Raw genomic sequence first — 26,143 nt, forward strand, 5'->3', positions numbered from 1 at the left:
CAGTATCAGGCACACAGCATTGGACCAAAGGAGTCTGAGCAGGGTTTATCACCGTTCAGAAAGTTACTGAGTCAAATATAATGAGTCTGGGAGCAATAAAGAAGCAACACATACAAGGCAGAAGGAGAGCTCAGAGTAAACTTTGTTATTTCTACTCGGCTTTACCTAGTCACGTTAAGATTTTGCTATTTTAAAAGTTAATTATTCTGGTATATTTATGTATGTACCAGTTTATGTGAGTTTGAAATTCCTTCAGTGGAAGGGAGGGATTGCTATAGTTTTAGGCATATCTGCCTCAGAGCTTTGAGTGAGAATCCCACCATGGCATATTTGTGTTCATCTAGTTCTGCTGACATCAGTGGGGCTACTTTGAAGTGAATGCTGCACAATCTTGCAAACTTGAAGTCCTTTGATGTCCCCACACTTGCCAATGATAGTAACACATATGCTCTGTCAGACTGTGGTTCTTTCACAGCATCACATGCAAACAGTATCTGCATTAGCTACAGGATAATTTTACAGATTTTAATATGTCAATTTTCCCCCCTTCAACTCCCAAGTAAAAATTTTTATCAGAACTAAGCTTTGTGAAAGCATATGGCAACAATTTGCAAAGCTTCTTTTGAATTCACGCCACTAACAAATGGGAGCACAGAAGAATTAATCACATTTGTCCTTCTCAAGATTGCAGAAAAAACTATTATCTTAAACCCTTTACTAGGCTACATAAAATTTAGAACATTTTGAAATAAGTTACTTTATCCTTGAGAAGAACTAGTTTGCTACTTAGAGATTTTTGTCAAGTAGAACAAGTCAATTTTAACAAGACCTACAGTAAAGAAATCATGTCGGAAATAGTAATGATGGCTGAGCAAGAACTTTACCTGGTAGACAGGGTGGTTATGAAGACAGTTGGAGGCAGGCTTGCAAGCCTTTTAAATATGGGCATCAAGAGATGCTGTCAGACATTAGAACAGGTGTAGCAGTGACCAGTACATCTTATGCGTCTATGTTTTCACTTAAAAATATTTGTTCAGCCTGTTGCAATATGATGCACTTCATATGCTCAGATAAATCAAAGTGTCTCTCTAACAAAGTGGTTTTGTGATAGCTAACAAGAATTAGGGGAAATAGCTTTTATATCATCCAGAATAATACTCAAACTCTAATCAGAATGACTGAAAATAATCTGTCCTCTAGCTACTTTTTTTTTTTTTTTTTAGAATTTTAAAAGTCAAAGCACATTTTACAATTTCTTTTTATTTTAGATCTGTTTTAGTTTCACGATGGGCTTACAAAAGGCAGAAAAGTAGCTGTGACTTGTTTGGCAATGCCACAGTTATTTTTCTGCCTTCTCCTTGATTTCAGTGTGTGGGAAGAATGATCATAAATTTGGCAACTGATTTTTTTTTTTTTTAATAAAATTTTACAAATTTCAGCTGATCACAAGGATCATTCAGGAATGTAGCCAGCTTTTCAAACTGCATCTAATTATTGATCTCTTGCCTGCAGAATTCAGCTGGCATCCTACTTGAAGTTCAACTTTGAAATAAATTCTAAACATTAGTATGAAGTGGTGTATCTGGCATCACAATCGAGTAACGGAGCCAATGGGTTTTGCTAGCTCTGTGTTAAAATACGTACCTAAAACTAGAGTACAAATCAGCACAAGGCAGTATAAAATTCTGCATCAGTTCAGGTCCCAATGCCAAGATGCCCTGGGCTGCAGTTAGAAATAAAGGCTACAGCTGTGTGTCTAAAAAGATTAATTTTCTGTCTCAGATCTGTGGTTGAAATCTTGGAGCTGTTCTAACTAATGCAAAAAATTATGATCCCCTTTAGTGCTATATCTCATGGTATTTGCAAAATTCACAGTTTCTCTCACATAGACAAATTAACTTTTGGTATACTATGCATTATTGTATTTCCATTTTTTAAATTGTTTTAGACTTGCAAGCTCTACAGAACTTCATACACTGGTTAAAATACTTTTGTATATGCAGATCATAGGCTGTTATGTTAAGCTATATCCTCTGGGGATGCTCTCAGACTCTAGATTAGGCCCACCAGCAATGTTCAAAGCTGCCACAGAAACCCGTAAAAGCCAAATACATTTAGAAAGGCGCTATAAAAACAAACAGCTCTCCCTCTGCTTCTGGGTTTATGTGTGTGGAGGAGAGTGAGGTAAGACTGACTAATCATCACTTAAGAGGTGGTGAATGAGAAATACTGTGCATGTGCGGGTATCTATGTGTGTAGAGTACATGTACAGCTATATTATGTCACAAAGTATGGAAAAATACAGCCATGAGAGAGTTTGTATGGTCCAAGTTCATGGACAACAATTTTGCAGTGTTCTTTAATGTATCTTGTTATGTTTGTTCTCCTATTTGCACTTCATTTAAGAGCTTATCTGCTGGAATTTTTAGGAACAAGCAAAAGTGTGGTATGACTCACAAAGTGACATTTTGTGAACACTCCTACTCAGAGAAAGGTTAAACCCCTTAAAAGTGTATGTGAAAAGAAAAGCATTCAAGTTACTCAATTCTTTTACATTATTACAGTCTCAAGAGATTATGCTGCTCTGTGCCATACTGCAGATATGGGAGAAATAACCTGATCTGTTCCAACAGAGAAATTAGTATTTCTTAGTATGAGACCGGTGGAGGTAAATTCTGTTGCCCAAATTTCTTAAAAGCAAAAGTTGTAAACTGGTGAAGAATTCTGAGATGCATCTTCTGAAATAAACACCTGATAGTTTTAAGTTTGTTTTGTTCCTGGTTTCATAAGCATGTTCCTGTTCCAGATACTGCTCTCTGAAACTAAGAATGGAAAACATTTTCTTGTTTGATTATATTCCACAGATGAGTAAACACTTGGCTTAGTCCTGATGTCCCGGAGGAATAAAAATTATTACACGGGGTGTTTACAAAGGTGTTTCTTTTGCCAGCCTTAAAGCTGTAGAAAAGTGAATCAAGGCAAAAAGCCTGGAATTCAAAATACTGTTTCTGAATCAGTTTATCTAATACAGGTATTACTGTTTGCTAGACATTGACAATATATTGAGTGATGTAGAAAGGAGAGGAGACAGGTTTTAGTGTTTTGGGGACAGATGGCAAGCTAAGAAAACGGAGCACATAATTTTCATTTTAAGTTCTATATCACTAGTGTGGTTTTGTACAAGGGCTGAACTCCACCTGCTTATATTGAGTTTAGAATAAGAGGACTAGGTAGTAAAAATGGGCATAGGAATATAACCTGCAGCATCAGTTTGGAGACTTACATCAGCTTTTAACAATTAAAAATAGAGGTATTTTTACCCATTTGTGCAAGTGTATGGATGTAATTTGATTGTTGACTACTAAACTCTCCCACGTCTTAACAAAATGAGTTTATTCACTTATCTCTGAGTCTCCTTATCTGTGTCTTGACTGTCGAAGCAAGGCCAGCACTTTGGTGTCATTAGTAATCTCACACCACTCCCCACAGATCTTGCATCAAAATGATAGATGACTGGTTTTGAAACCCATACTAGGGTCATCTGTGTACTTCATGTGAATTGGGCAGAAACTAGATCTGTCAGGCCTGACATTTTACTATTCGGTGGAAGGTGAACATTTCCAAGGACCAGCAGAAAGATGCGCTTGAGACCTTCAGTTCACAAGACTGTATTGACATTTTTTTCTCTCTCTAAAGCATTGCTTCACAACCTAAGATAATTTTGTAGTCTAACTAGTTCTTCATCATCCTAATTGATTAAGTACTTGTTTGGCACTTAATGTGCCCAACTTCTGCTAGCGCTTCTTGCGCTATAACAATAACCAACCTCATCTGGAGCACACTGAATGGAACTGGTGTTAAAAGTTTTCTGGAATGCACTCAGCTTTGTCCTTCTCATATTTTTCAGTGATGAAAAATATGGATTAGTAGTAGCCAAACATATCTGTTTAGAATTCACCAACAGCCCATGTTGAGGGAGATTGGTTTTTTAAATGGTTTAATCAGTCTTCAAAAATAATGTTTTAAATCACCATTTCAGCCACTCTTTCCCAGAGTGATGGTTGCACCTATGACAGAATTCTAGAACCAGGAAGAATGCTCAAGTTTTACTCTACAAAGCTGAAAAACTTGATACAGGGAATAAGTACCTAGAATTTTGCATTCCTTTTACCTACGTTGTAAGAACGATAAGTTTATATTCTTTTTAAGAATATGGCTTGATGAAATCAGCTATTATTTGCCAAACACAATTAATTTAGTTGTTTGAGAACTCAATGTCACTAGCTCTCTGGATGCACCCTGAATATCTGTCCTTGTGTTGTCCATACCTTCTTTTCCCAAGCATGCAGACAATCTTCTCAGTTGGTAGCTGAAGGTTTACTAGGTTTTTCAAATCTCCAGAATTTCTCATTGTTTCAACAATTTCATAATCAATTTGCATATTTTGGCTCAGTCATATGCAGTTTTTCTTCTGGGGATGCTGAGAGGATAGCTTGTCTCAAGAACTTCAGGGCTTCATATTGACTCTGCCTCATAATTGCATTATGATCTCCTGGTTCACGTCTTCTGCTGGAGATCTCGAATTATGACACAGATGATGAAATTCATCATGAATGATGGTTCTGTCTTCCCTTTATGTATCTGTGAGGTGAAAATACCATTTCTTATATGTGTAAGTAAATGCACACATCTTAAACCCCTGTGCTCTATAACCAGTTGTTTCACATCTGCATATACTTCCTTCTCATGAAATTATTTTAGTGGTATTCCAGAGTTCTTTTGAAATTCCAATTGGCAACTTAGTTATCTCTAAATAATCATATCTCCTTTTACAGTCATACACTTAGTTATTGATTTTTCTGATGAAGTAGTAATCTATTCATATTTACTCCATGGATTTTTTTCAATTGTAGATTTGACATTTCTGTAAATAAGATTTGGATGTTAAGCTATTTGACTAAGTTTCTTCACTGTTTTAAATGCAAATTTTAACAACAGCTTCTGGCTATTTTTGTGTACCCCAGAGGTCCAGTAATGCCAAAGAGTTCTCTTGAACCATTTGTAACAAGTGACAGATATCTGTTCATATGCTTAAGATTCTTTCCTGAAATGCTTATTCATAGGGATGGTCCCACTGACCTCAGTAAAGTGTAAATTCTAGTTATCTCAGCAAGAATTATGGAACTGCAGCCCCAGTGACCTCTCATAAGTAGCACAATCTGGGTTATGTTCCAAGTCTTCCATAAGGACTTTAGAAGATATTTTCAGATTTTGGATTAAAATGCCACAATGGCATTTTAATCTGATGCTTTGAAACATTTTGAATTATTAAAAACATCTGCATATTCTGAGCATAGGAAATAACCATACTATTATTGGTAACAATGTAATATCTGACAGTAAATGTTGCTTTTTTAAGTAGTAATTGCTGCATGTGGTATCTTAATGTCTTCTGTTTTATGTAAATTTAAAATCCTGAACACTTTTTCCCTGCAACTATTCCAGAGTTCCTCAGCCCTATCACAAGTGAAACCATTAGTGCTGAAGCAGGCAGTATTTTGACATACTTCAAGAGCTGTTTGAAAGCTTGTGGCTAATAGGCAGTATGGAAGAATTTTGGCAGCTGTTTACCAAAGACTGGATGCCAACACGCTTTTCATGTATCTTTAACTGAAAAATAAGATAGATGCAGATGCAAAAAAAAACAGTTTCAGGACTCACTTAAACCCAGCGCCCTGTGACTGATTTGAAATAACAGAACATCAAGCTCATATATTGTGTGACAATCTTCAGAAACACTCTTGTGAGGGAGGATGTTCCCTTTTACTTTTAAGGAATTGTGCTGAAGCCAAACAACTAGTGTGTTTTCTTTCAGCACAAAGTCATCCCTGTCCTGTTCTTGTGCTCCCAGTCTTTGTTGTTCCTCAGGTTTATACCCATTACCCTAACAATCCCTGTGTTCTCTAATGTTGAAAAGGCTCCTATGCCTACACCTTATCCTGTAGGATGACAGGGTGCTTCCAGGGTGCTTGGAAATTCTATCATCCAAACTCTTTTTTTAGAGGGGCAGTGGAGAAGATGTATTTAGTCACAAGAGGCAAAAAAAGCCTACAAACTGCTTGCAGATTGTATGAACATTCAATATTAGTGTTTCCATTTAGCTTGCAGTCCTGCCCATCTGTATATTACAGTTCATTTCAAAATGATACCTGTCTTTTGACCAAAAAAAAAAAAAAGAGAGCAACATTTACAGAGATCAGACTTGCAGATCCTTTTTTCCTTTTACAAACAAAATGAACATAATGTTCTCTAGCCTCATGTTTATGTAAAGTATAAAATAGCATGAACCTTCTCAATGCACAACTGAGATCATTAATATATGCAGTACATTATGAATATTCATCCCCAGCACACTATGGTTTCTGGCATTGCTTCCGCTAGTATTTGATGCATTAACTTCTTTCATGTTTTCCTGCTCTAATATAGAACGTGGTTGATTTACTTCCTAATCCATGTGAATGTGAACTTCCTCGGGCTGCTGAAGAACATACGCTTTTGTAATTCTCCTATCCACAGCAAGAGGCAAAGGGAAAAGTTTTTATTTATTTGGTAATCTGTTTCTTTTCTTATTTTTTTTTTTTTTTTTCCTCAAATCTCAGCTTGGAAACCAGAAAGTAACTGCCCCTGTGATGGAGGTAAATGCTTCACAGACACACAGACAAACAGCAACAGAAGCTTCTCCACTGCCTCTTCCTCCTCCTGTGGTACCAGTTAACAGAGCCTCTTTCTCACCAGACAGTGGCACCCATCTAGTACCATATTCTCTGCCAGCGCTTGATGATTTTCTGCCTTCACGCTTTTATAAAACCCCAGCCCTTTCACAATTTTCATATAAATGCCCATACCTAGCTTCCGAAAGTATTATCCACAGGAACGAAACCGCCTCTGTGAGCACAGACTCTGCCATGAGTGAGTGCTCCTCCCGCACAGTGAGTGAATCCTCCACAGCCATTCTAGATGAGCTGCAGACCTGTAGCTATGATACCACTGACTGCTCTGAAACACCTTCCCCAACCTTGAGCCAGATGTCTGCTGTGTCAGATGGCACCACCTTAACCAACACTGCTGCCACTTCTCATGTAATTATGCTTCCTATTTTCCTCCTCCGTTTTGTTCAAACAGGTTGTCAAAGGGGAAAATAATTCAAACTTGTCTGTTATCCCGTTACACTTTGTTAGCAGTTTTCTGTGTTCAGTCTGACAGTATATTTTGCAACAGTTGTTTACAAAAGAAAATCATCGGCATAGCAGATTGGGTAAAAGGAAAATGATACTAAGTTGTTGCACAGTTGTATGGTCAACTAAGGTGTATCAAACACTTTGCTTAAAAGAAATGAAAATAAATTCAATTAAAATCTGTTCAAAATTCATTAAAAGCAAGTGGTCTGTAGACTTTGAAGAGATTTGTTTAAAGGCAAAATACTGGTTTGTAGAGTTTGTAGCCTCTGGGCTACCACTATTTTTGGTTTATACTGAGGTACAAATTTCAATAATATAACTGTAAATTCATGGTAACTGTTGGCAATATTTAATGCAGTTTTGTCCCCAGCCGTGACCACTGACTGCACGAAACTGTTTTTCTCTCCTCTAACTAACCTTTTCCTCTCCTAAGCACAGTTTCTTACAGGAGTGAGCTTCACAGTAATCCTGTAGTACCCAAGTGTCCTGTTGCTTTACTCTTGGTTAAGTCAAGGAAAAAACCAGCATGCAATTGGACATTTTATACATACATTCACTTTTCTATACCTTAGTACACTAATACATGGTTAGAAAGAAGGTATGGAATTTGGGTCAAATCCAGATCACTTCTGATTTCTTTTGAGATTATCTGCATGATTAAAATGAGTCAGAACAAAGCCTTCATTTAGATTGAACAATTTGTTACCAAATTGCAAAACAGAAAGATGTTCTGAGACCAGAGTTTTACTGGGTCACAACAGTGTTCAAACTTCATACAAATACTTCAGCATGCTATCATTTTCAAGTCTGAAAAGAACAGTCTATATCTTTTTAAAGTTTCATGTATGTTTTATAAAAAGTATTTTGAGCCCAAACTTGCACAGTCACCTGCAAAGTCAGTGATTTGCTGTCAGTACTCTGGATGCTGTTAAAAAAATAGTAATATTAACAAGCATGTAAAAGCTGTCGTTTCTAACTCTTCTAACACAACTCCAAAACCTTTTTCTTTTTTTTTTTTTTAAAGAATCAGTACTGTGAATCAGCATACAGCCCAGCATTTGTAAACAAAGATACCATAATCAATATATTCTGGCATGTGTAAATAAGGCACAGTCACTACTATTTACTAGCTAAGGGAAGCATGGAACATTTAAATTTTCTTCTAACCTACTTCTAAATTAATCAGCTAACTGTGTTCACTTTCTTCAAGCACCATTTTTGTAAGCTAAAGTGAGTGATTTCCTTCTTTCTGTTTTTAGGTAGTCTCCCTGTAGTGGGATATCTTTTGGTCAGGTCTGACCATATGGCAGGGATGAGCATTACAGCTGTTCAGCATTAATGGACAAAGAGAAAGCCTGAGTCTCCCACCAAAGGACAAAAATCCCCAGTCTTAAGAGCCCCACAGAAATTAAACTGCTGGCAAGACCCACCTCTGCAGTGCAGAAAAGTCTGTCTCATATCCTCTGTAAAGGAGGGCCAGACTATAAATGTATTTATGAAATGAGAAAATGATGGGAAACTTGGTGACACATACACATGTTCTGTAATAACATTTGTCCTGGACGCCTTCCTGTGTACCCTCATCTAGGTGTTCCTGCTCCAGCAGGGGGATTGGACTAGATGATCTTTTGTGGTCCCTTCCAATCCATAACATTCTGTGATTCTGCGAGACTCCTGTTGGTTTTGCAGATGAAAACCATTGAGAGAACAATAAAAGTAATACAGGATTGTGCCGTCCAGCACTGTGCCTGTGTAAGACAGAACCACACCTTCAAAGACATTATGTCCGCATTGGGGATGTTTGTTTATTCTTGAGGTCCTTAGTGAGAGCTTAGGTAAAAAGGTTTTACAGTGGATCTTCTGAGAAGAAGAAACAGCATCAGAAAGAGCTGAATCAACAAAATTGTAAAATATTCCAGGCAAAAGGCAGAGCTAGACATAAAACTGTGGTTAAGTGACCATGCTTTTAGTCACAGATTACAGCTTCATTGAAAACCAGAAGTATGAGAATTGTAATTCTTATTTGGGCTTTTGCTTAGAAACAGAGTTAAAATCAGACTACAGCTGTTTTTGGAAATTATTTTTTCTTATTCTATTCCAGTTATGATAATTTCCCTTATAAAGTAATTTTCATGCAGTTTTTTTGTTTATGTAGTTTAAAATTGTGAAAACTAATGGGAACTTGGAAATGGAAGCATACAGAAGATTTTGCCTTTTCCCAGGTTCCGAGACTGTCTCAAGCTTCAGGAGTTGATGCTGAGTATTTCAGCCTAAGTCAGTGTCCGGAGGCCAGGTGTGTGCTGTGCAGCATTGTTGCACAAAATTGCTCAGACCTCTTTTCCTTTGCTGCCTGCCTCAGCAGAGAGAAAGTTAGACAGCGTCTCCAGTCACAAATAGATGCTTTTCTCAGCTCTGATTCAGAAGTCCAGAGAGCTGCTCTTTCTGGTGCTCAGGCAAAACAAAGGGAGTTTAAACTCAGTACCTAGGAGGAATTTCTACGAGAGTTTGATTACCCAGCAGCAGAAGTAGGTGCAGCACTGGTAAAGTATACTGGAGAAAAAAATAAATGGAAGAGCCTAGGGAAACAAGCAGCATGAAAGCGATGAGGATTATCTTCCCATTAAGATGGGAAATATGTGCATTTTGGTGACACGTTTTTTTTTTTATATCATCTTATTTTCCCACAAAGGAGATTACCTAGTAAAGTAACAGGTCTAATTCACAAACAGGCATCTTAATGACTTCACTTCTTTGTAAAATCTGAGAACAAACTCTGTCACCTGGAACTAAAGCATCACATGGTCAAGTAGAAATATCAATAGCTCATGAATGATTCCAAGGGCAGGAAAAGGCCCTTGGAACTTGAAACTTAACGAAACTGTCTTTACAGCTAACCCTCTCACCAGTGCAAGATGCATCAGATAAACTAATGCAATATCCATCTCCACGGAAACTTGCCTCAAAAAGTCATGTGGATCTAAGAAATTATAGCTGAGCTGATATAGTCTCTAAAAGTAAACCCAAAAATGTCACATATACATTTATGAATTACGTCTATCAGCTACTCCTGTGGATCCTGTTTTCATAATATTGTGTGCTACATAGTATGAGACCCTTTCTGCATAACCCAGCTATTTGGTACAGCCTATCAGAGGAATATCTTAAATTTTTGTTTCTGAAATTCATAGGGATAGCTTTTGAGTCTACAAAGAACTCACACTAATTCTGTTCCCCTCTTCAGAGAAACAAAAACCATAGCAAATTAGTAAGAAGGTATAAAGTTCTGGACAAAGTTGCTGTGCCTTCCCTAGAAAAAAACATTCCCAAAAAGACAGCATGGAGTAAAAGAGAATGGGTGAACCCCAGGAATAGTAGGCTAGAGATACCTGGCCTCATCGAGGAACCCTGTCTGAAAACATGGCTTCATACTCCTCGAAATGCTAACTTTGAGCTCAGGCAACTTTTGTGTTCCTACAGCTCCAAGTTCTTTTGGAGGGGAGGATGACATGAGAAAAGCTCAATGATCTCTTAGAATCTCTGATTTGATCCTTGCAATACTCCCCATAGAAGTGCTGCAGCCCAGATCTGGGAATTCTAAACCTGGGGCAGGGAAACAAATTGTTGCTTAAGTACCTCTTCTGACAAAAGCTTAAATGGCTTGTGGTGCTGCTACAATGCCTGTTTACTTAGCTTTCCCATTTTGTTTATTTGATTTTGTTCTTTTGTTTAGTGTTTATGGTTTTTTTTTATTGGTGCTATTTTTTTTTATTGTGATAGGTTAGGTATCAGCATCCCACAGTCACTCCAGCTGGCTTCCATTTTCTAAAGAAGCTTTGACTCACTCTCTTTAGCTAGTCTTAATGACTAGTTCCCATTAATATCAATAAGGCTTGAGCATGCGCATTAAGGGGATATGTTTCTTGGAGTGAGTGATCTGTGGCAGGCAGCCTTTGTCACACAACGAGAGGAACTTTTACTGCCATCATCATTTTATATTGCTGTCAGACCTCTGCAGACCTTGTTTGTGCTGTCTTCGTTGCTTTGACCATGGTCTTTCTGTCACCTTCCCATGACTTCAGCACGCTTCGCAGACAGCACATACAAGGAGGGAAGGGGGGAGGTACAAGGTATAGAAGAAACAGATTCTGCTCCCCTTGTGACGAGTTTTGTATTTCAGTGAATGCGGATGCCGCTATGGCTGGGTACCTGACAACTGGTGATTGTTGTGTGGGTGACAGTCTTGCCTCGCTCTCTGTTTGGGATGGCAGTCGGAGGGCTTTGTGTGTGGTTTAATGGGATATTGTTTTGTTTCTCTCAGGCTCAGATCACAGTGAATGGGAACTCTGGCACTGCTGCCAGCCCAGTGAGTCACTTTCAAAGGCCTTTTTCCCCTTCTTCAGTTTACCCTCCACCAGCTTCGCTCAATTCCAACATTGTTATCATGCAGCATGGCAGAATGATGGGTAAGCCTCACACAGAATATTTGCTTTATACATTACACAACATATTCCAATTCATGTGGTAAAGATTGCAAACAATTGCAGAGTGCTTCACATCCATAATGAAAGGTATTGTCTATTCATCTACACTGGGAAATAAATGTGAAAAAAATAGCATTTACTGTTAGATACAGTAGTCATCATGAACTGGAGTTACTAGTAAGTTTTTTTAATTATATGTATGAGAGTGAGCTCTTGCCACCTTTCTACTAGCTTTACTGAGGAAATAGTATATATCAAAACAGCTCAACCTGTACAGCCCCTTCAGGTTTTGCCTTCTTTAAGAAAGCAAGAGCCAACTTTTTACATTGGTTCTCCCCACACGTTCCATCATCTTCAGCAGAAATACTGCCAAGAAAGGGTGAGGCTCTGAGCTTTTAAATACCTAAAGCCACATTGATCTATAATTTATGTATTTTTTTGTACAGCATTGTTAATTTTTTTAATATATTATCAACCTTAAAAGGACTGTTGCCAGATTACTAGTGTTTTGCATAATCAGATAAGACTATACATGCAGAATAATTTGAACATGATCCTGGAGTTTACTTTTTTGTTGTGCATGTGGGGAAATTAGGTAACAGTTTCATTCTGAGACTTACAGCTTACACAAAAGCTGCTATTCCTATCATACTGATAAGTAGAAAAACTGTATACATGGGTTCCTCCACATCCCAGAATTCTAGATTCTTCGATTGTTTCCAGTTTGCTGATCTAAAGGCCTATCGACTCTGCTTTGGATGTATCTGAAATATGCAAAGTGTTTTCCCATGACTTTTCCACAATAACAGCCTGATTTAATTCTCCTTGCTCATGTAAAAATCCCATTGATGGCCTCAGTTTGAGGCCTACAAAGAATAAAGGATCCAATCCAAAATGTTTTCTAAATTTAACGTCATGAATTTTGGGAAAAAGGCCCAAATATTCAGACATTTGCTACACAAGTTGCCCCTCGCCATATATGTGTAGCACAGGGTTATTTACAGGATTTCAGACTTGAGTAAACAGCTGAAACAGCCATACCAAATCCAGCTCTCTGCTGTAGGAGTGAGCAGAAATATTCAAATTAAAATTAGAACTTCCACTCACCAGAGCTCCTTTTGGTGATTTATATTACAATTCAGATATTTTGCTTCAGAAGAATCAATGGATGTTAACGTTACTCAAGATGTAACTGTAATCTTCAACAGTAGTATTAGAATATTTGGGTTTTACTCCCCAATTTCACTTATCCTGCAATGGACATGTCTCACAAGCACTGTACCTGCTCTTGCAAAAAAAGATGCTTTGTCATAGCAGCCTACTAATTTACTGAAATATGCTGCCTGAAGGAGTAGGACTCTTTTTCCTGCATACATGAAAGAAGTACATCATCTGCAGTAGTACAAATTTGCATGTGACACATCCCAGCAGTAAGGTGTTTTTTGTTAAATTACTCTGAATTTTAGAGGGATAAGGTAAGAGTAGCACATTAATTTCATTTATTATAAAAGAATATTTATGGAGAGGCATAGAAATGTTGCAAGTCACCACAAAACCAGTAGCAGCCTGCAAAGTTCACCTAAAGCATTGTAGGTGGATCATTACTTTGTTCTACAGATGGTAAGTTTCTCACGTCCATTTTTATGGATTTTATGTATATGCACTCAAACATACCTACATAACTTGGAATTTTTTTAATAATAATATACATGCATCAAAACTTAATGTTTCCAAAGACATATCACATAAGTCTTTGTGGAGGGCTGTTTGGAATCCGTTGCTGTGCTTACAGGACAGCAATTTTCTATAGTTTGCTAGACGTGGCAGTAGCAGTAGCGGGGGAAGTTTTGAAATTACATCACTAGTTTCAAGAAATGGATAGGAAAGGTGCAAGAGTTTGTTTTATAGGAAAAAGGCTGCTGCCACTATTTCTCAATAGAAATGCTGAGTTTGTGGAGGTTTTGGTTTTTTTGTGAGCAAGATGCCGTGACAAAATATATCTAATCTAGGAAGATCTGAGTGGAATAGCCTGTCTGGTCCTTAAGTAAGTTTTTAATTCTGTTAGTGGAACATTAAGTAGGGCAAAGCCGCAGCTAAGATGATTGATTTTTTATTTTTTCTTTTAGATGTTGTATATGGTTAAGATTGTTGTCAGTCTTTGAACAGCATACTGAAATGGGAAAGTGCATTATAACTGCCAAGTATGATTATTGTATCATTATAGAATATTCTGTCATGTTATCTTTACAGAGTCCACAGAGACATACTCAGAGCATGTTCAGACTGTTGGCAGCACCACCACCACCAGTACAATACCAATCTGTAGGTCCTCAGAAGAAGAAAAAAAAATTACAGTCATTAAAGCCCCACATTATGCAGGGATTGGCCCGGTAGATGAATCTGGAATCCCTACAGCAATTAGAACGGTAGGAAATTCTGGGGAATCTGTGTATGAACTCGTACAATGAATTGATTGTTGGTAATGGGTTTTTCACATTCTTCTAGTCTTATATAATGCAGAATACAGTGTGCGTAATCAGCGAGCTCATGAATATAATATTGTGTGTTGACGGAAAAGGAGAATGCTGATGGGAGCATAATTGGGCAACCTCATGTTTCTAGTTTTAATTAGAAGTAGCCAAAACTTTGTGTCTCTTTCCTGCTTCTCTTGCAGTTCTTGCCTTTTGGATATATGCAGTAATTGCATTTGTTCTGTTGTTCCTAAAATAAAGTTTATACAGTCTCTATATATGTATGCATGCAGACAAGTATACTTATATACACGTGTGTATTTATATAAAAATCTCATGCTTCTACATTTTCTGGGGCACTGAGTCTTATGTCATCAGGGTTGTGTAGAAATGAATCATTTTGTTCTGATAATAATCTAAGTGACTAGCATTTTCATGGAAGTGCAATATATGATCACTGCGCCCTTGAGTGACATGTAAACGAACAGCGTGGAAACCCTTTCATTGTGCCTAGCCCAATTTTGATCATCTGCCACGAGTCGCTGCCTGAGCAGTCCCAGGATGCCGAACTGAAGAGTTTTGTTTTTGCTATGCTGAAGCATTCTTTCCACTCTGCTGTCAGGGCAGCCTCTTCTGGCTGGTCCAGAGAGCACAGTGGCAGTGGCACTAGGGCTGTAAAGGAAGCGCTGACTGGCCTTCCCCGCCGGAGGAGCAGCACTGTGCTAGCCGGACAGAGAGTAAGAAGAGTGGGAGCCAGGATGAAGGCAGCAGAGCCCTTGCAGGTGAAGTCTTTGTGGCAGCTGTTAGGATGGTGGCAGCTGTTGGATGGGTCCGCTCTGCCAAGGCTGACATGTGGGGCTGTGTTGTATTGCCAAGAACTGCTGCAAGGGATTGAAAAATTAGGGGGAAAATCAAGAATTGATGGAGAAAAGCAATAAGAAAAATTCAGAATGAGTGGTAAGATGGGGATAATTTTGATAAGAGTGAGGGGAGACTCCAGCATTTCTTGCTTTATTTTTGACATAAAAAGTAAAATGATCAGAATCTTTTGAAAATGAAGAAATTTATTTGCAACAATGCTCCAGCTTCCTACCCCCTTTTTAGTTAGATATGTCCCTATGATCTATATAGGATAAAGTAATTGGTTTTGTTCTTTTTTGTAATAGGGGATTGATCTAATAGGGTGCATATCAGTTGTATAAGATTATAACAGAAATCCCCCTCAAGTGTGCTTAACAGAGTTGGCAAGCTGCCAACCTATATTTAAGTTTCGGATTGTATGGTCTAAGTGTCTCTGATTTTCTTCTAAAAACATAATGTAATTTGAATTGGGACATTTTTCAGCTGCATTTGCTCTAGTTTTTGTTGTTTCAATTTTGAAATATCTTATAGATTGTAAACTTAGTGGTATAGAAATGATTCTCACAATGAGATATGAGTTAAAAGATTATGCTAGCATGTGTGTGGGAATGTGTGCCTTGTGTGCCACTTTGTGTCTTTATTCTGCTTCCTTAAGATTTAGCTGGAAGTGAGATTGTTTTCAAGATATTGATTTGAGATTACATTTTAAATGTACATGAGTATATTTGAGCCACGTGTACCCCAGTTGTGTAAGAACAAAGGTGATACAGTTGCCAGTAAAAGACTCCAATATGCTGTGCCTTGACACCTCTCAGAAGTGCAGTACTATGCAGAGATATGCAAAAGTGCTATAACTGCATTTCCCATGAATGGTAGGAGGTAGGATATATCACTCACTCTTTTTTTAAGGTCAATGAGCAATCAAATAGGCGTCTTCTCCCAGAAAGTTCAGCATTATTCCGTCTGGAGAGAAAAAGAAGTTTGCCAATAGTTGAGGTTATTGTTGCATGCAAAATATAAAAGTTTCTTATTCTTCCGTCTTTATGAAAATGACAACAATCTATCAAACAAGCCGTAAATGCAGGTTGACGGGTGATTAGGTGACATACACACCATGTAGCGAAACACTGTGCTACTCGATGGTAAGCTTGTAAATAAGAACTTAGGAAGAATATCTGCATTCCGGATTTGGAGTGCTTTTCAGGAGCAGAGACGTTTTTCTAGCTGTGGTTACCTCCTCTGAGTGTGTCTTTACTCAGAACATAGTTTGTGATGGCAGTTTAGCCAAGGAAATCAGAGTGTTGTTCTCTTTCTATTCCTGCAAACCCTCTGTCCAAAGCTACTGAGAGGGAGAGGATTCCTATAAAGTTTTCCCTTCTCTTGGACTTTCCATCCCACGGTAGCATGTTTCGTCCATAGCACCTGAGCTCCTGCCAGCTCTGGGCAGGGCAAGTCTGAAGCCCGAAAATTCAGATCATTAAGTTCTGCCACTATGCCAAGCCCTGCCCCAAAGATGAAGAAGTTCCAAGGCATTAAAAATCAAGTCTCTGGAAAAGAGAGGATAAAATGCTGCTCATTCAGAAAAGCATTCCATCAAATGACACCATCAGAGTTAACCACCACCAGAGTCCTAGGAGAGGAAAAAACAGATTTGTGGAAAGCAGTATGACTGCACTGTTTTAGACCATCCAAAATGATTGTTTTATGTCTAATTATCTAACTATTATTCTGCAGACTAAAAAGACTTCTATTTAATAAGAATGAAAAAAAAAAATTTAGCAAGTCCCACCGGATTTCCTTTCTCTACTTAGTAATGTAATATTCCAGCCACGGAAAGAAAAAAAAAGGGGGGGGGGGGGGGGGGGGCAAAAAAAAAAGCACTACAGAAGGTCCACTGAAAGTAGTAAGTGCCTCCTTCAATTGTATGCTTTCTGATGGATTATTAGAATAATGCAATGATTGCGGACTCCCCTAAGTACCAACTGCAGATACTTCTTATGTCCTCTTCATGCTGTTTAGCTGATGGTTCATTCACATAAAATGTTCCAACATTTAATTGCAACAACTATAATGTATGCAAAGCAGGATGGCTTCTGAATGGCTTGGTGCATTGTGAATACTGCTAATTCCTCAAACAAATGTAGGTATGTGGGATTAGTGAATATAAATTGAGAAAATGTATTTTAAATGAATTTAGTCTATTCCTTAACTAATCCTATCTGGCTTATAATGTAAAGCCAAATTATTGGCTGAGACTTTAAACTCCAGGGTGAGGGTTGAGGAGGAGATAAAAACATTCCTATGTCCATGGAATAAAAACATTCCCATGTCCATAAAGATGTTGGGAGACCTTTTTCTCTGGTCAGGTGGGAGCTTCTTCATACCTGATCTCTACGTGGAAGCCTCCTGTTGGTCTGTGGAGGACCTGATTGATAAGATGGATCTGGAAAAGTGATATCTGTGGACTTTGTCCCTGGACAAACAGTAGGGTCATGGCAGTAATATTTATGCAGTGTTTCCAATCCAGTCACGTGTCACTGATTCAAGCTCTATTGGAAGACTCTTCTTGGACCAATACAACCAGAAAGGCAGTTCCAGTATCATGGGACCATTGCAGGTTTGTAGTGCTGTGGCAAATGAGGAGTAGTCTGGAGGTTATGCCCATCAACTTGAATTCCTAAAGACCTTCTGGACTTCCTTGTAAACTTGTCAACATATATGGTCTTGGAGCACCAAACAGCCTACTTGTTTAAAATCCAGCTAAACTGTTCTTACCAGAGTTCCGCTAATATAGATGTTTGATACCTTTAGGGAAACAGTGTTAATATGGTCCAAATCTGCTTCTGAGCATCTTCTCTTTGGCAGAAGTCAGGAATGTTGGTAGGTGGGTGAAGGGACCTGGTCTTGATATGAAACTGTATCTCCTTCATCCCTTGCAAACAGGTCTGGGTAAAAAGCATAACCTGCCACTTAAATATCTTTCCTCCCCAGCAGACCCCTGAGTGTCGACTGCCAGCTCTTCTTTCAAACAATTTATTTAAATGTCATTTAGTAGCAATTTTGTGAGAACATATATTGATTCCTCAAAATACCGTAGCATTTTCTGCTTAGTCCCTTATAGTAAGAGCTTACCATTGTTAACAAAACAGTTTAATTATATACAGTAACTGTAACAAGTATTTAGGGCAAAAGTGTGGTTCAACAATGATGTCATGGAGCCAGGTGAGCACACTCAGATCTGTCAGTTATTTTGTAGAGAAGAATTAGTGGATTTTCACTTTTCATGGTGAAGAAGAATAGACAGAGTGATTGCAGATATAGTGTTAGCTAATGCCATTAATGCACATTAAGAGGGGTCTTTTGAATTATCCCTGTCCACACTGAGGTTTGAAGATAATTTTGTACATCTGCATCAAAACTTCTGCTTTTATGACTACTATGAAACAAGTAAAATTTTAAGACTTAAGAATAATAATACTGAAAACATGGTTGCCTTGGTGTTATCTTATTTTCTGAAATATTATCATCCTATCTCAAAGAAAATTACAGCAAAAGAGAAAATGCAGAAGGGTGAGAGATAAAATTAATTAGAATCATAAGCAAATGTTGGTGTGAGGAGAATTTGGGAACTTTGGAATTGCCTATTTTACGAAAGTAAGGATAAGTATAACGTAATGAGTGGTTATTGAAAGGTATATTACATTCACTTTTATGAAAATAAAGACGTAAGTAGAAGTTTCCTGGAAAGGGAGTATAAAATGGATAAAAGGAAATACTGTTTGTTTACCATCAAAACATTAAGTCTTAAATATAGTGTTGTCTTAATTATTTTCTTGGTAGTATTCCTAGGTTTTTCTGCATTATTTAACAATTATGTTTTGAAGATAATTTAAGTTGGAAATTGCCAGGAGTTCAAAGAAGCTCTTCCTACATGCTTGTAATTGCTGAAATGTTTGTGTTTTGCTGTAAAGTATGTAGCCATTCATTGTTGTCAAATATAGGGTACTAAGAAGATAAACACTTGATCTGGCACTAATTCCTATGTTTCCAACCATTGTACCATCCAAGATCAGAGTCCAAAACTTGCTCAGTCTTCAGTGTCTTCTGGGACATTTTACAGGATTTCCTAGGTGGAAACCATGAATACACCATTTGAAATAGATGGCATGAAAATGATTATGTTAAGAAGGGATCAAAACATAACAGACTTTGTGTCCAGAATAACATCTAAGTATCTGATCAGATCTGTACACACAGCTATTTTTATTTTTTGTTAATTGTTAAAAACTGTATTTTATTTAGACAGTTGACAGGCCGAAGGATTGGTACAAGACAATGTTCAAGCAAATCCATATGGTTCATAAGCCTGGTAAGTATGCTTTTGTTTTGGCTGGCTGGTTCTCAGTGGTATTTAAAAATGCCCTTTTCTGCATTTTGCCTGGCTGCTATGTGAAAATACAAGTGTTCACCAAGTGTCAAATAATGAATCAAATCAAATGAGTAAATTGGATGAGAGATTTTACTGCAGAGAGCACCATTTCCTCTGCTAAAGGCTGAAAAATTCTAATGGATTTATTGAATTAGTAAAACTAAACAAAAATTAAAGTTATTAGAATAGGTAAGCAACCAGTATGCTATCACGTCACTGGGGAGCTCAGTGAAGTGATCCTCATCTCCACTTTGAGGGACAAGAAACTGGCCACTGTGAGTCTCCTGCCATACCAGTTTGCTTTTGGAGACCTGATGTGTTAGAACAGCATGATGGTCACCAAGGATGACAAGAAACTGTATAAACAGCAGTTATACCCATTACACCTCTGAAAGGAAGGAGACTTTATTCACCTGAGGTAGAGCTTGCATTTAGCATGGTCATACGGCATTAGTGGGAGAATAAAAAATGAAAGCAGTAAATTTTTTGCTATTTTGAACACTAGTCACATAGTAGGTATTTCAGGTTGCTTTTTTGTGAAAGGAACAACAACTTCATAGTCTCTAGCAGAGGACAGCTGACAAAAGGAAGACATTGAGCTTGTGGAAGGGAGAACAGACAGAAATCTGTGATTTGCAATTCAGTGCTAACCACTAAGTACACAATATGGGTGACATGACAAGATACCATTTTGCTAATAAGGTGGTAAAAATAGCCTATGGGTAAGTATGATGGGAAAAGAGAGTCTTCAGAAAACACCTATGAGATAAGGAAAATAAATTCAGCATTTGATTGCCTACCAATCTTCAGTTTGTATTTGCAAAAACAAAGCTGCATTGCTGTGATAAACTGGCACATATTGCACTGCTGTAACATCTATATTTCTTTTTGTAGATGACGCCACAGACATGTATAATACTGCATATGCATACAGTACTGGTAGGAATTATTCCCTCACTTCACAATGAGTCTCTTGTTAATGTCAGCAGTAACAGGGGCAGTTAACTATTGATGCTTGCTTTTGTAATGCATATATAAGCACTTTTTATTGTCTTGTTTGATCTCAGTTGGTGTTTTTTCATGCCTTTTTTCCCAAATGAAACAAAGTTTAATTTTGGTTTCATTCTTACCACAGAAATGAATTGCAGCTGTGGGCCTCTTACTGCAGATGGGATACGTTGTAATACTGTCATTTCTGATTATATTGCATTTATTTAACTAGTGATTGTGAGTAATGCAGCCTTTCCTTATCAAAATTGAAAGGAAACTACTGTGTGGAAGTAAAAAAGCTAATTACATTAATGGGAAGACAAAAAGATTGTACTGAAAACATCTTTTTAAAATATGCAGTAAGAATGCCTAATAAAGATTAGTCTGTTTCATGATCTTGTTAATTTTTGCTATAAGCACTGGTGTTAACATTATTTAGCTGCAAGGACACATTAATAGATACGTACTTGTTGTGTCTTTCAGAAGATTATAGCCATACAGTAAAATTATTTACAAGAACGAAAGTGAAAATGTGAAAGACTGTATGTGCAAATACAGCCCATAGTGCCTTGTGCAAAAGTGCCATTCAAAATTCTTCCATTTCAGTGTCTGTTGCATTTGATGTGCTCTCATGCTGCCTTTTTGTGTGCTGGAGAGAGCATTTGTTGTGGGTCAGTTGTTCCAGATCTGTTTGGACTCTTGTGATTTTCTTCAAGATACACTGTTGCCTAGTTGTCCTAGACTAACAGTAATTATTATAAAAATGAAAAAATGTGCATTTCCTGCCTTTTCTCTTCTTTCTGAACATGGGACAGCTGAGGGGCAGATGAGCCTGGGGATCAATAACAGGCTGTCACTAACAGGTCTGATGGGTGCATACAGCCATTAACTTCTTCCCTCCTCAAATTAATCATTAATTTATTTTAACTATACTGCACTTTATCTCTGTGTTCGTAATTTTACCTAGAAATATGTAAAAAGTATTCTCATGAGCTACATAGTATACAGCAATGTACGTTTTTTAAAATGCATTTCCATATTTTTGTAAGCGTGCGGCTTTACTGAGTAACTGTGAGTTCTTGTAGCATTCCGTGTTGTGTTTTATTAAAACCTATTCTCATGCTGTGACTATTGCTGGTTTTGTTTTATATTAGGTAGCTACAGTCCATCCTTCTCTGCTCAGGCACACCCAGCTGCAAAGACACAGACGTACAGACCACTGTCCAAAAGCGTTTCTGACAGTAGCGCCGATGCCTTTAAGGTCTCATCCCCTTTACCACCTCCACACGTGCCACCTCCAGTACCACCACATCGTATGAGGGGAAGGTCTACACCAGAAAAGTAAGTCAGAATTTTTTCAAAAAGTGTTCTTTGTATGTATAGTAGTCCAATTACAGGATATCACAAAGGATAAAATAGCAGCTAAAGAATAATATTACTTCAAGGGACAGTCAGGTGATGAGGGGTCATCTTCATCAGCAGTGTGGGCATCATGCATGGTGCTGCCATTTCTTCAGTATTCTAAATAAGTGCTTATTCTTACAAGCAATATCACCATGAGCATTTAAGGTTTTCATTCTCATCAGCGGGATTGTCCTGCTTGTTGTGTTCCAGAACAGTCTGTGCTCTAGCAGCTGTCTTGAATAGTAAGCCTCTGAGTAGGAAAGGCCATTTAAGGTATCCAGTAGCAAAGAGAAAAGATCTAAATGATGTTGAAGAAACTGAAATCCAAGGAAGAGCAAAACTGTAGGAGTGTAGCAGTCAACCTACATTTCCCCAGAGCTTATAAATGCTTTATATCCCCATTTTTTAAGTCTCCATTTTGGTAGACCGAGAAGGTGTTTACAGATTAAAGGGCCATTTCAGTTTTCTTATGGTTTTCCAGCTTCAAACTTGCTGCACAAAACCAGGTTCCAGTGGTTAGAGTCTAGCCTGCGTAATGTTAATACTTAGCTTGGGAAACAAATGCTTATCCTTCTGATAGAAACATGCAAACTCTATAGACTCTGCAGCATATCTGTAGCTACTAGCTTAAGCAAAAAGCTTTTTCTTTAGTGTTTACATTTGTGAATACTATGTTAATGTAATATTAAGTTATTATACACTTACATGTGTATGTGTATCTATGTATGTATACATTTTATATCTGGAAAAGGTAAATTTTTTTTTTTCATTTCTGGCTACAAGCCCACCACTCTCAGTTGCACTCAAGCAACATGACAGAATTTGCTGATTTTGTCAGCTTGGACATTGTAAACATTTTCATATGTAGAAATTTAATTACATTAAGCAGTTTTGAATAATTTGCGGTTTGCACAAAATATAATGAGCAAAGAGCATACTAAGTGTTTAAAATGAAGACTTTTTGGAAAAAAATTGTTGGTAGTGGCAATCCAAAATTTAATCCAACAGACAGACATGTTGCAGAAGAAAATGAGGTTACTTGATGGCTACTGACTTTGGCTGCTCCTGTTGCTGAGGACATGTTGTCAAGAGGAAATTCTAGGGGTTAGGGTTGGGCTACCTCCCAAGGGCCATGATGTTTGAATTTTCTTAGCAAGTCATATAGAAGTGTAGATTTTGTTAGCGAGGCACCAAAATAAGGATCAGCTTTGTGCTTGTGTCTGAAGTTGTGTTAGTCATCATCCTGCGCTAGGCCAAATGCCTTGGTCGCAGAAGCTGAGGCCGGTTATCGTTCCTTTTGTCAAGCTTGAAAATACTGCTTCAGTACTGAATTTGGATGTTTGGCCTCTCCTTTTAATCTCCTGCATGATAAGACAGGCAGTGGAAATCTATGCTCTCCTGGCCAGGGGATGCCAAACACGTTAGTTACGCTTTCGCTGCTGCTGGCAGCTATAGCTTGTCAATCTTTTCCTGCCCTTGGGAGATTCTTTTTTTAATTGCCTATAAAGCCTGAGTATTTAAAATCTCACATAAGAGGCTTAGGTCCACATGTATCCCAGTTTTATAGCTGGGAGGCAAGATACGGTTTGCATTAACATAGTCCATAAGGGATTACAGGCTAAACATTGTAAATTAAGTGAACTGAGTGTGAATGAGAATTTCAGTAGCATCCTTATTTTCTTCAGTGACCTGCAGGATAATGCAACTTGATCTGAATACTTCCATTTTCCTGTTCCTTCTCAAAAAATACAACCTTTTCTGCTCTGAAGCTAATTTTTTCCTCAGTGAAAATAAACAATAGACCCATGTACAACTACTTCCCTTGAAAAGCAGGATGTTTTATAAACAGAGGTGTCTGTGTCCCAGAAATTGCACTCACAAACATACCGCAAACAACAGCTACCCCATAGATTTTTTTAAGGCACGTGACGTGCCTTATTATGTCAGGTCACATCAATCCAAACCACATCAGAAAGGCTGAATAGAACCAATAGAATTTAATCAGTGTATGCTCTTTTTTATTGTAAATACAGACAATAGCTGACAGGATTTTTTCTTTCCTTTCCCCTGGTCTCTGAGTTATTAGTGGGTCATTTTACACAGAGCTAAATCAAAATATGTGTGAGCTACTGTTTTCCAAATGCAGCATGAGCAGTGACTACAAAAGCCGCCATGAAAAGATAATTCTCATTGTGATAGCAGCTCGCTAACTACACCCCAAAAATGTGTAGAGAGCTATTAAAATAACACAGCAAATTACCAAAAAAAAAAAAATAGAGTAGTGGAGGTTACTTTTTATTCTTTGCATAGCATTATTAAATTGAAAGTAAATTTGTAATTATAGAGAAAATGGATACATTTCTGTCCCAAAATCAACAGCCAAATTTTTGTCTTGTTTATCTACTTGAATTTCCAAGGAAACTGGATACTGCTTAGAAGGGTATTCGGGAGCAGTTCTACTACAGATCAGGATAAAGAGCATCTATTAGATTTTCGCACTTTTAAAATAATTCCTCATTTTTTTGTCTCAGAAAATTTTGTTACTTTTTCGGTATGGACTTGCTATCTTATAGCGTGATGACAAAAATATCTACCACCTGCCTATATTAGTATAGTGCATAAAACAAGTATAGGAAATGTGCAGTTTGAGAGGGTGTGTCCAGGTATTTTGACACAGTGAATCAGGGAAGATTTTAAAGTCATCTATGAGTTATAACAAAAGTGTGAGTGATCACATCTTGTGGACATCCCTAGTACTCCTCCTGCTGTACTGAATATACCTGCTGTAAACAGGTTACAATGTCACAGTGGTTGAAACGTTGGGATTCTAGGCCAAACATTTTACAGCTGAAATTTGGAAAGAGAAACAGTACTGAAATGCATTTGGTTCTGCATTTTCCTCTTGCATGGAGCTGTAGAGCAGATGATGATGACAGGCAGTTAACTCAAATGCTCGTATTTGTTTTTTAGAAATGACTGGGATCCCCCTGACAGAAAGGTAGATACCCGCAAGTTCCGTTCTGAGCCAAGAAGTATTTTTGAATATGAGCCAGGAAAGTCATCAATCCTTGAACATGAAAGACCGGTAAGACACATAAGTAGCATGGGTAATACGGTAAAGAGGTCTGGTGAGAGGTCATCTTTCTATTATGTACTACTGATTATAACCACTTCGATGAATATTGAAGGTTCTTTCACAAATATAATTTTGCAACAATTTGTCTTTGTTCTTTACCAATGGTCATGTTGAAAATTTGAGTTTGGCTTATTTGCTAGACTTAGATCTCCTGTTATTTCCAAGAAATCAAACCACCACTTGGCAAACCTAATTGATGATGAGCAGAACTGTGACTTAATGGAAACTCCTTTTTCTAATTGGCATGCATGGCCAGCCCTCATTTTCAGTCGTATTAACAGCACAAATGCTATCTGATGAATTAATGCATAAAAATATTTGCATTTGAGGATGTGCCTAATTGTACACTTAAGGAGCTTGTGGTCAAATACTCATCAAGGTTGCCCAGAGAGTCTGCGGAATCTCCATTTCTGGAGGTGGTCAAGACTCACCCAGACACAGCCATGAGCAACCTGATTTAGTTAGACCTTCTTCTAGCAGGAGGTTGGACTAGATGACCTCTGGAGGTCCTGCCCAGCCTCAGTTACTCTATGATTACTGCATGTATCCTAACATGTAATTAGAAGTCTTTATTCCTGCTTTCTGAATAAAGACTGCAATTGTGGATTTTTTCACGAGCTTGTCTGATAAAGATAGACTTAATGCATGCAAAATGACCATTAAAGGAAGTCTTCCCTTGCTGAAAGACACATTCACCCAGCCTTTCTTAACTTACCTCTGTGCTATCTATCTCAATACTTATTTTAGGAAAACTGTTATGTATCAATGCCAATGTTTTCTTTTCTTGGGCTTTTACTTTGAGGTTGAAATTGTTGAGGGATTCAAAGAAGGGGTTTGTGTCATCCATACTGGATTATTATTTGCTTCTGTACTACAGGCTTGTTCACATAATTAATTTTACTAATTTAAATAAATAAAGCAAATAATTGAATTCCAGAATATGTGGTATGTCAACAGTGTGACACACCTGTACTTGGCACATTTCCCTTGTGTTTTTGTGGTCTTTGCAGGAATAGAATTTCTGTTAGCTAGAAAGTACTAAGCTGTGTTTGTGTGAAATAAAGTTTTTGCGGAATTGATGCATTTTTGGAAGAAGGGAGAGGCATTTCTAGATGAACTGCTAATAAACCAGT

General features: G+C 37.8%; 1 protein-coding gene across 50 annotated transcripts in view; it reads left to right on the plus strand.

The window, feature by feature from the left end:
- Nucleotides 1–26,143, plus strand: part of SORBS2 (sorbin and SH3 domain containing 2) — a 224,502-nt gene that overhangs the window by 157,138 nt on the left and 41,221 nt on the right. For 28 of the 50 annotated variants that reach the window (XM_065061133.1, XM_065061140.1, XM_065061134.1 and 25 more), the window contains 7 exons: nt 6,660–7,139; nt 11,557–11,701; nt 13,970–14,145; nt 19,354–19,420; nt 20,375–20,419; nt 21,625–21,811; nt 24,845–24,959. In XM_065061133.1, coding sequence (XP_064917205.1) covers nt 6,660–7,139; nt 11,557–11,701; nt 13,970–14,145; nt 19,354–19,420; nt 20,375–20,419; nt 21,625–21,811; nt 24,845–24,959 — 1,215 coding nt within the window. The remainder of the gene's footprint in view (nt 1–6,659; nt 7,140–11,556; nt 11,702–13,969; nt 14,146–19,353; nt 19,421–20,374; nt 20,420–21,624; nt 21,812–24,844; nt 24,960–26,143) is intronic. The other 22 variants (XM_065061167.1, XM_065061166.1, XM_013371925.3 and 19 more) reach the window with 4 other exon arrangements.

Source organism: Columba livia, chromosome 4 (genome assembly GCF_036013475.1).
Source record: "Columba livia isolate bColLiv1 breed racing homer chromosome 4, bColLiv1.pat.W.v2, whole genome shotgun sequence".
NCBI classification, from domain to species: domain Eukaryota; kingdom Metazoa; phylum Chordata; class Aves; order Columbiformes; family Columbidae; genus Columba; species Columba livia.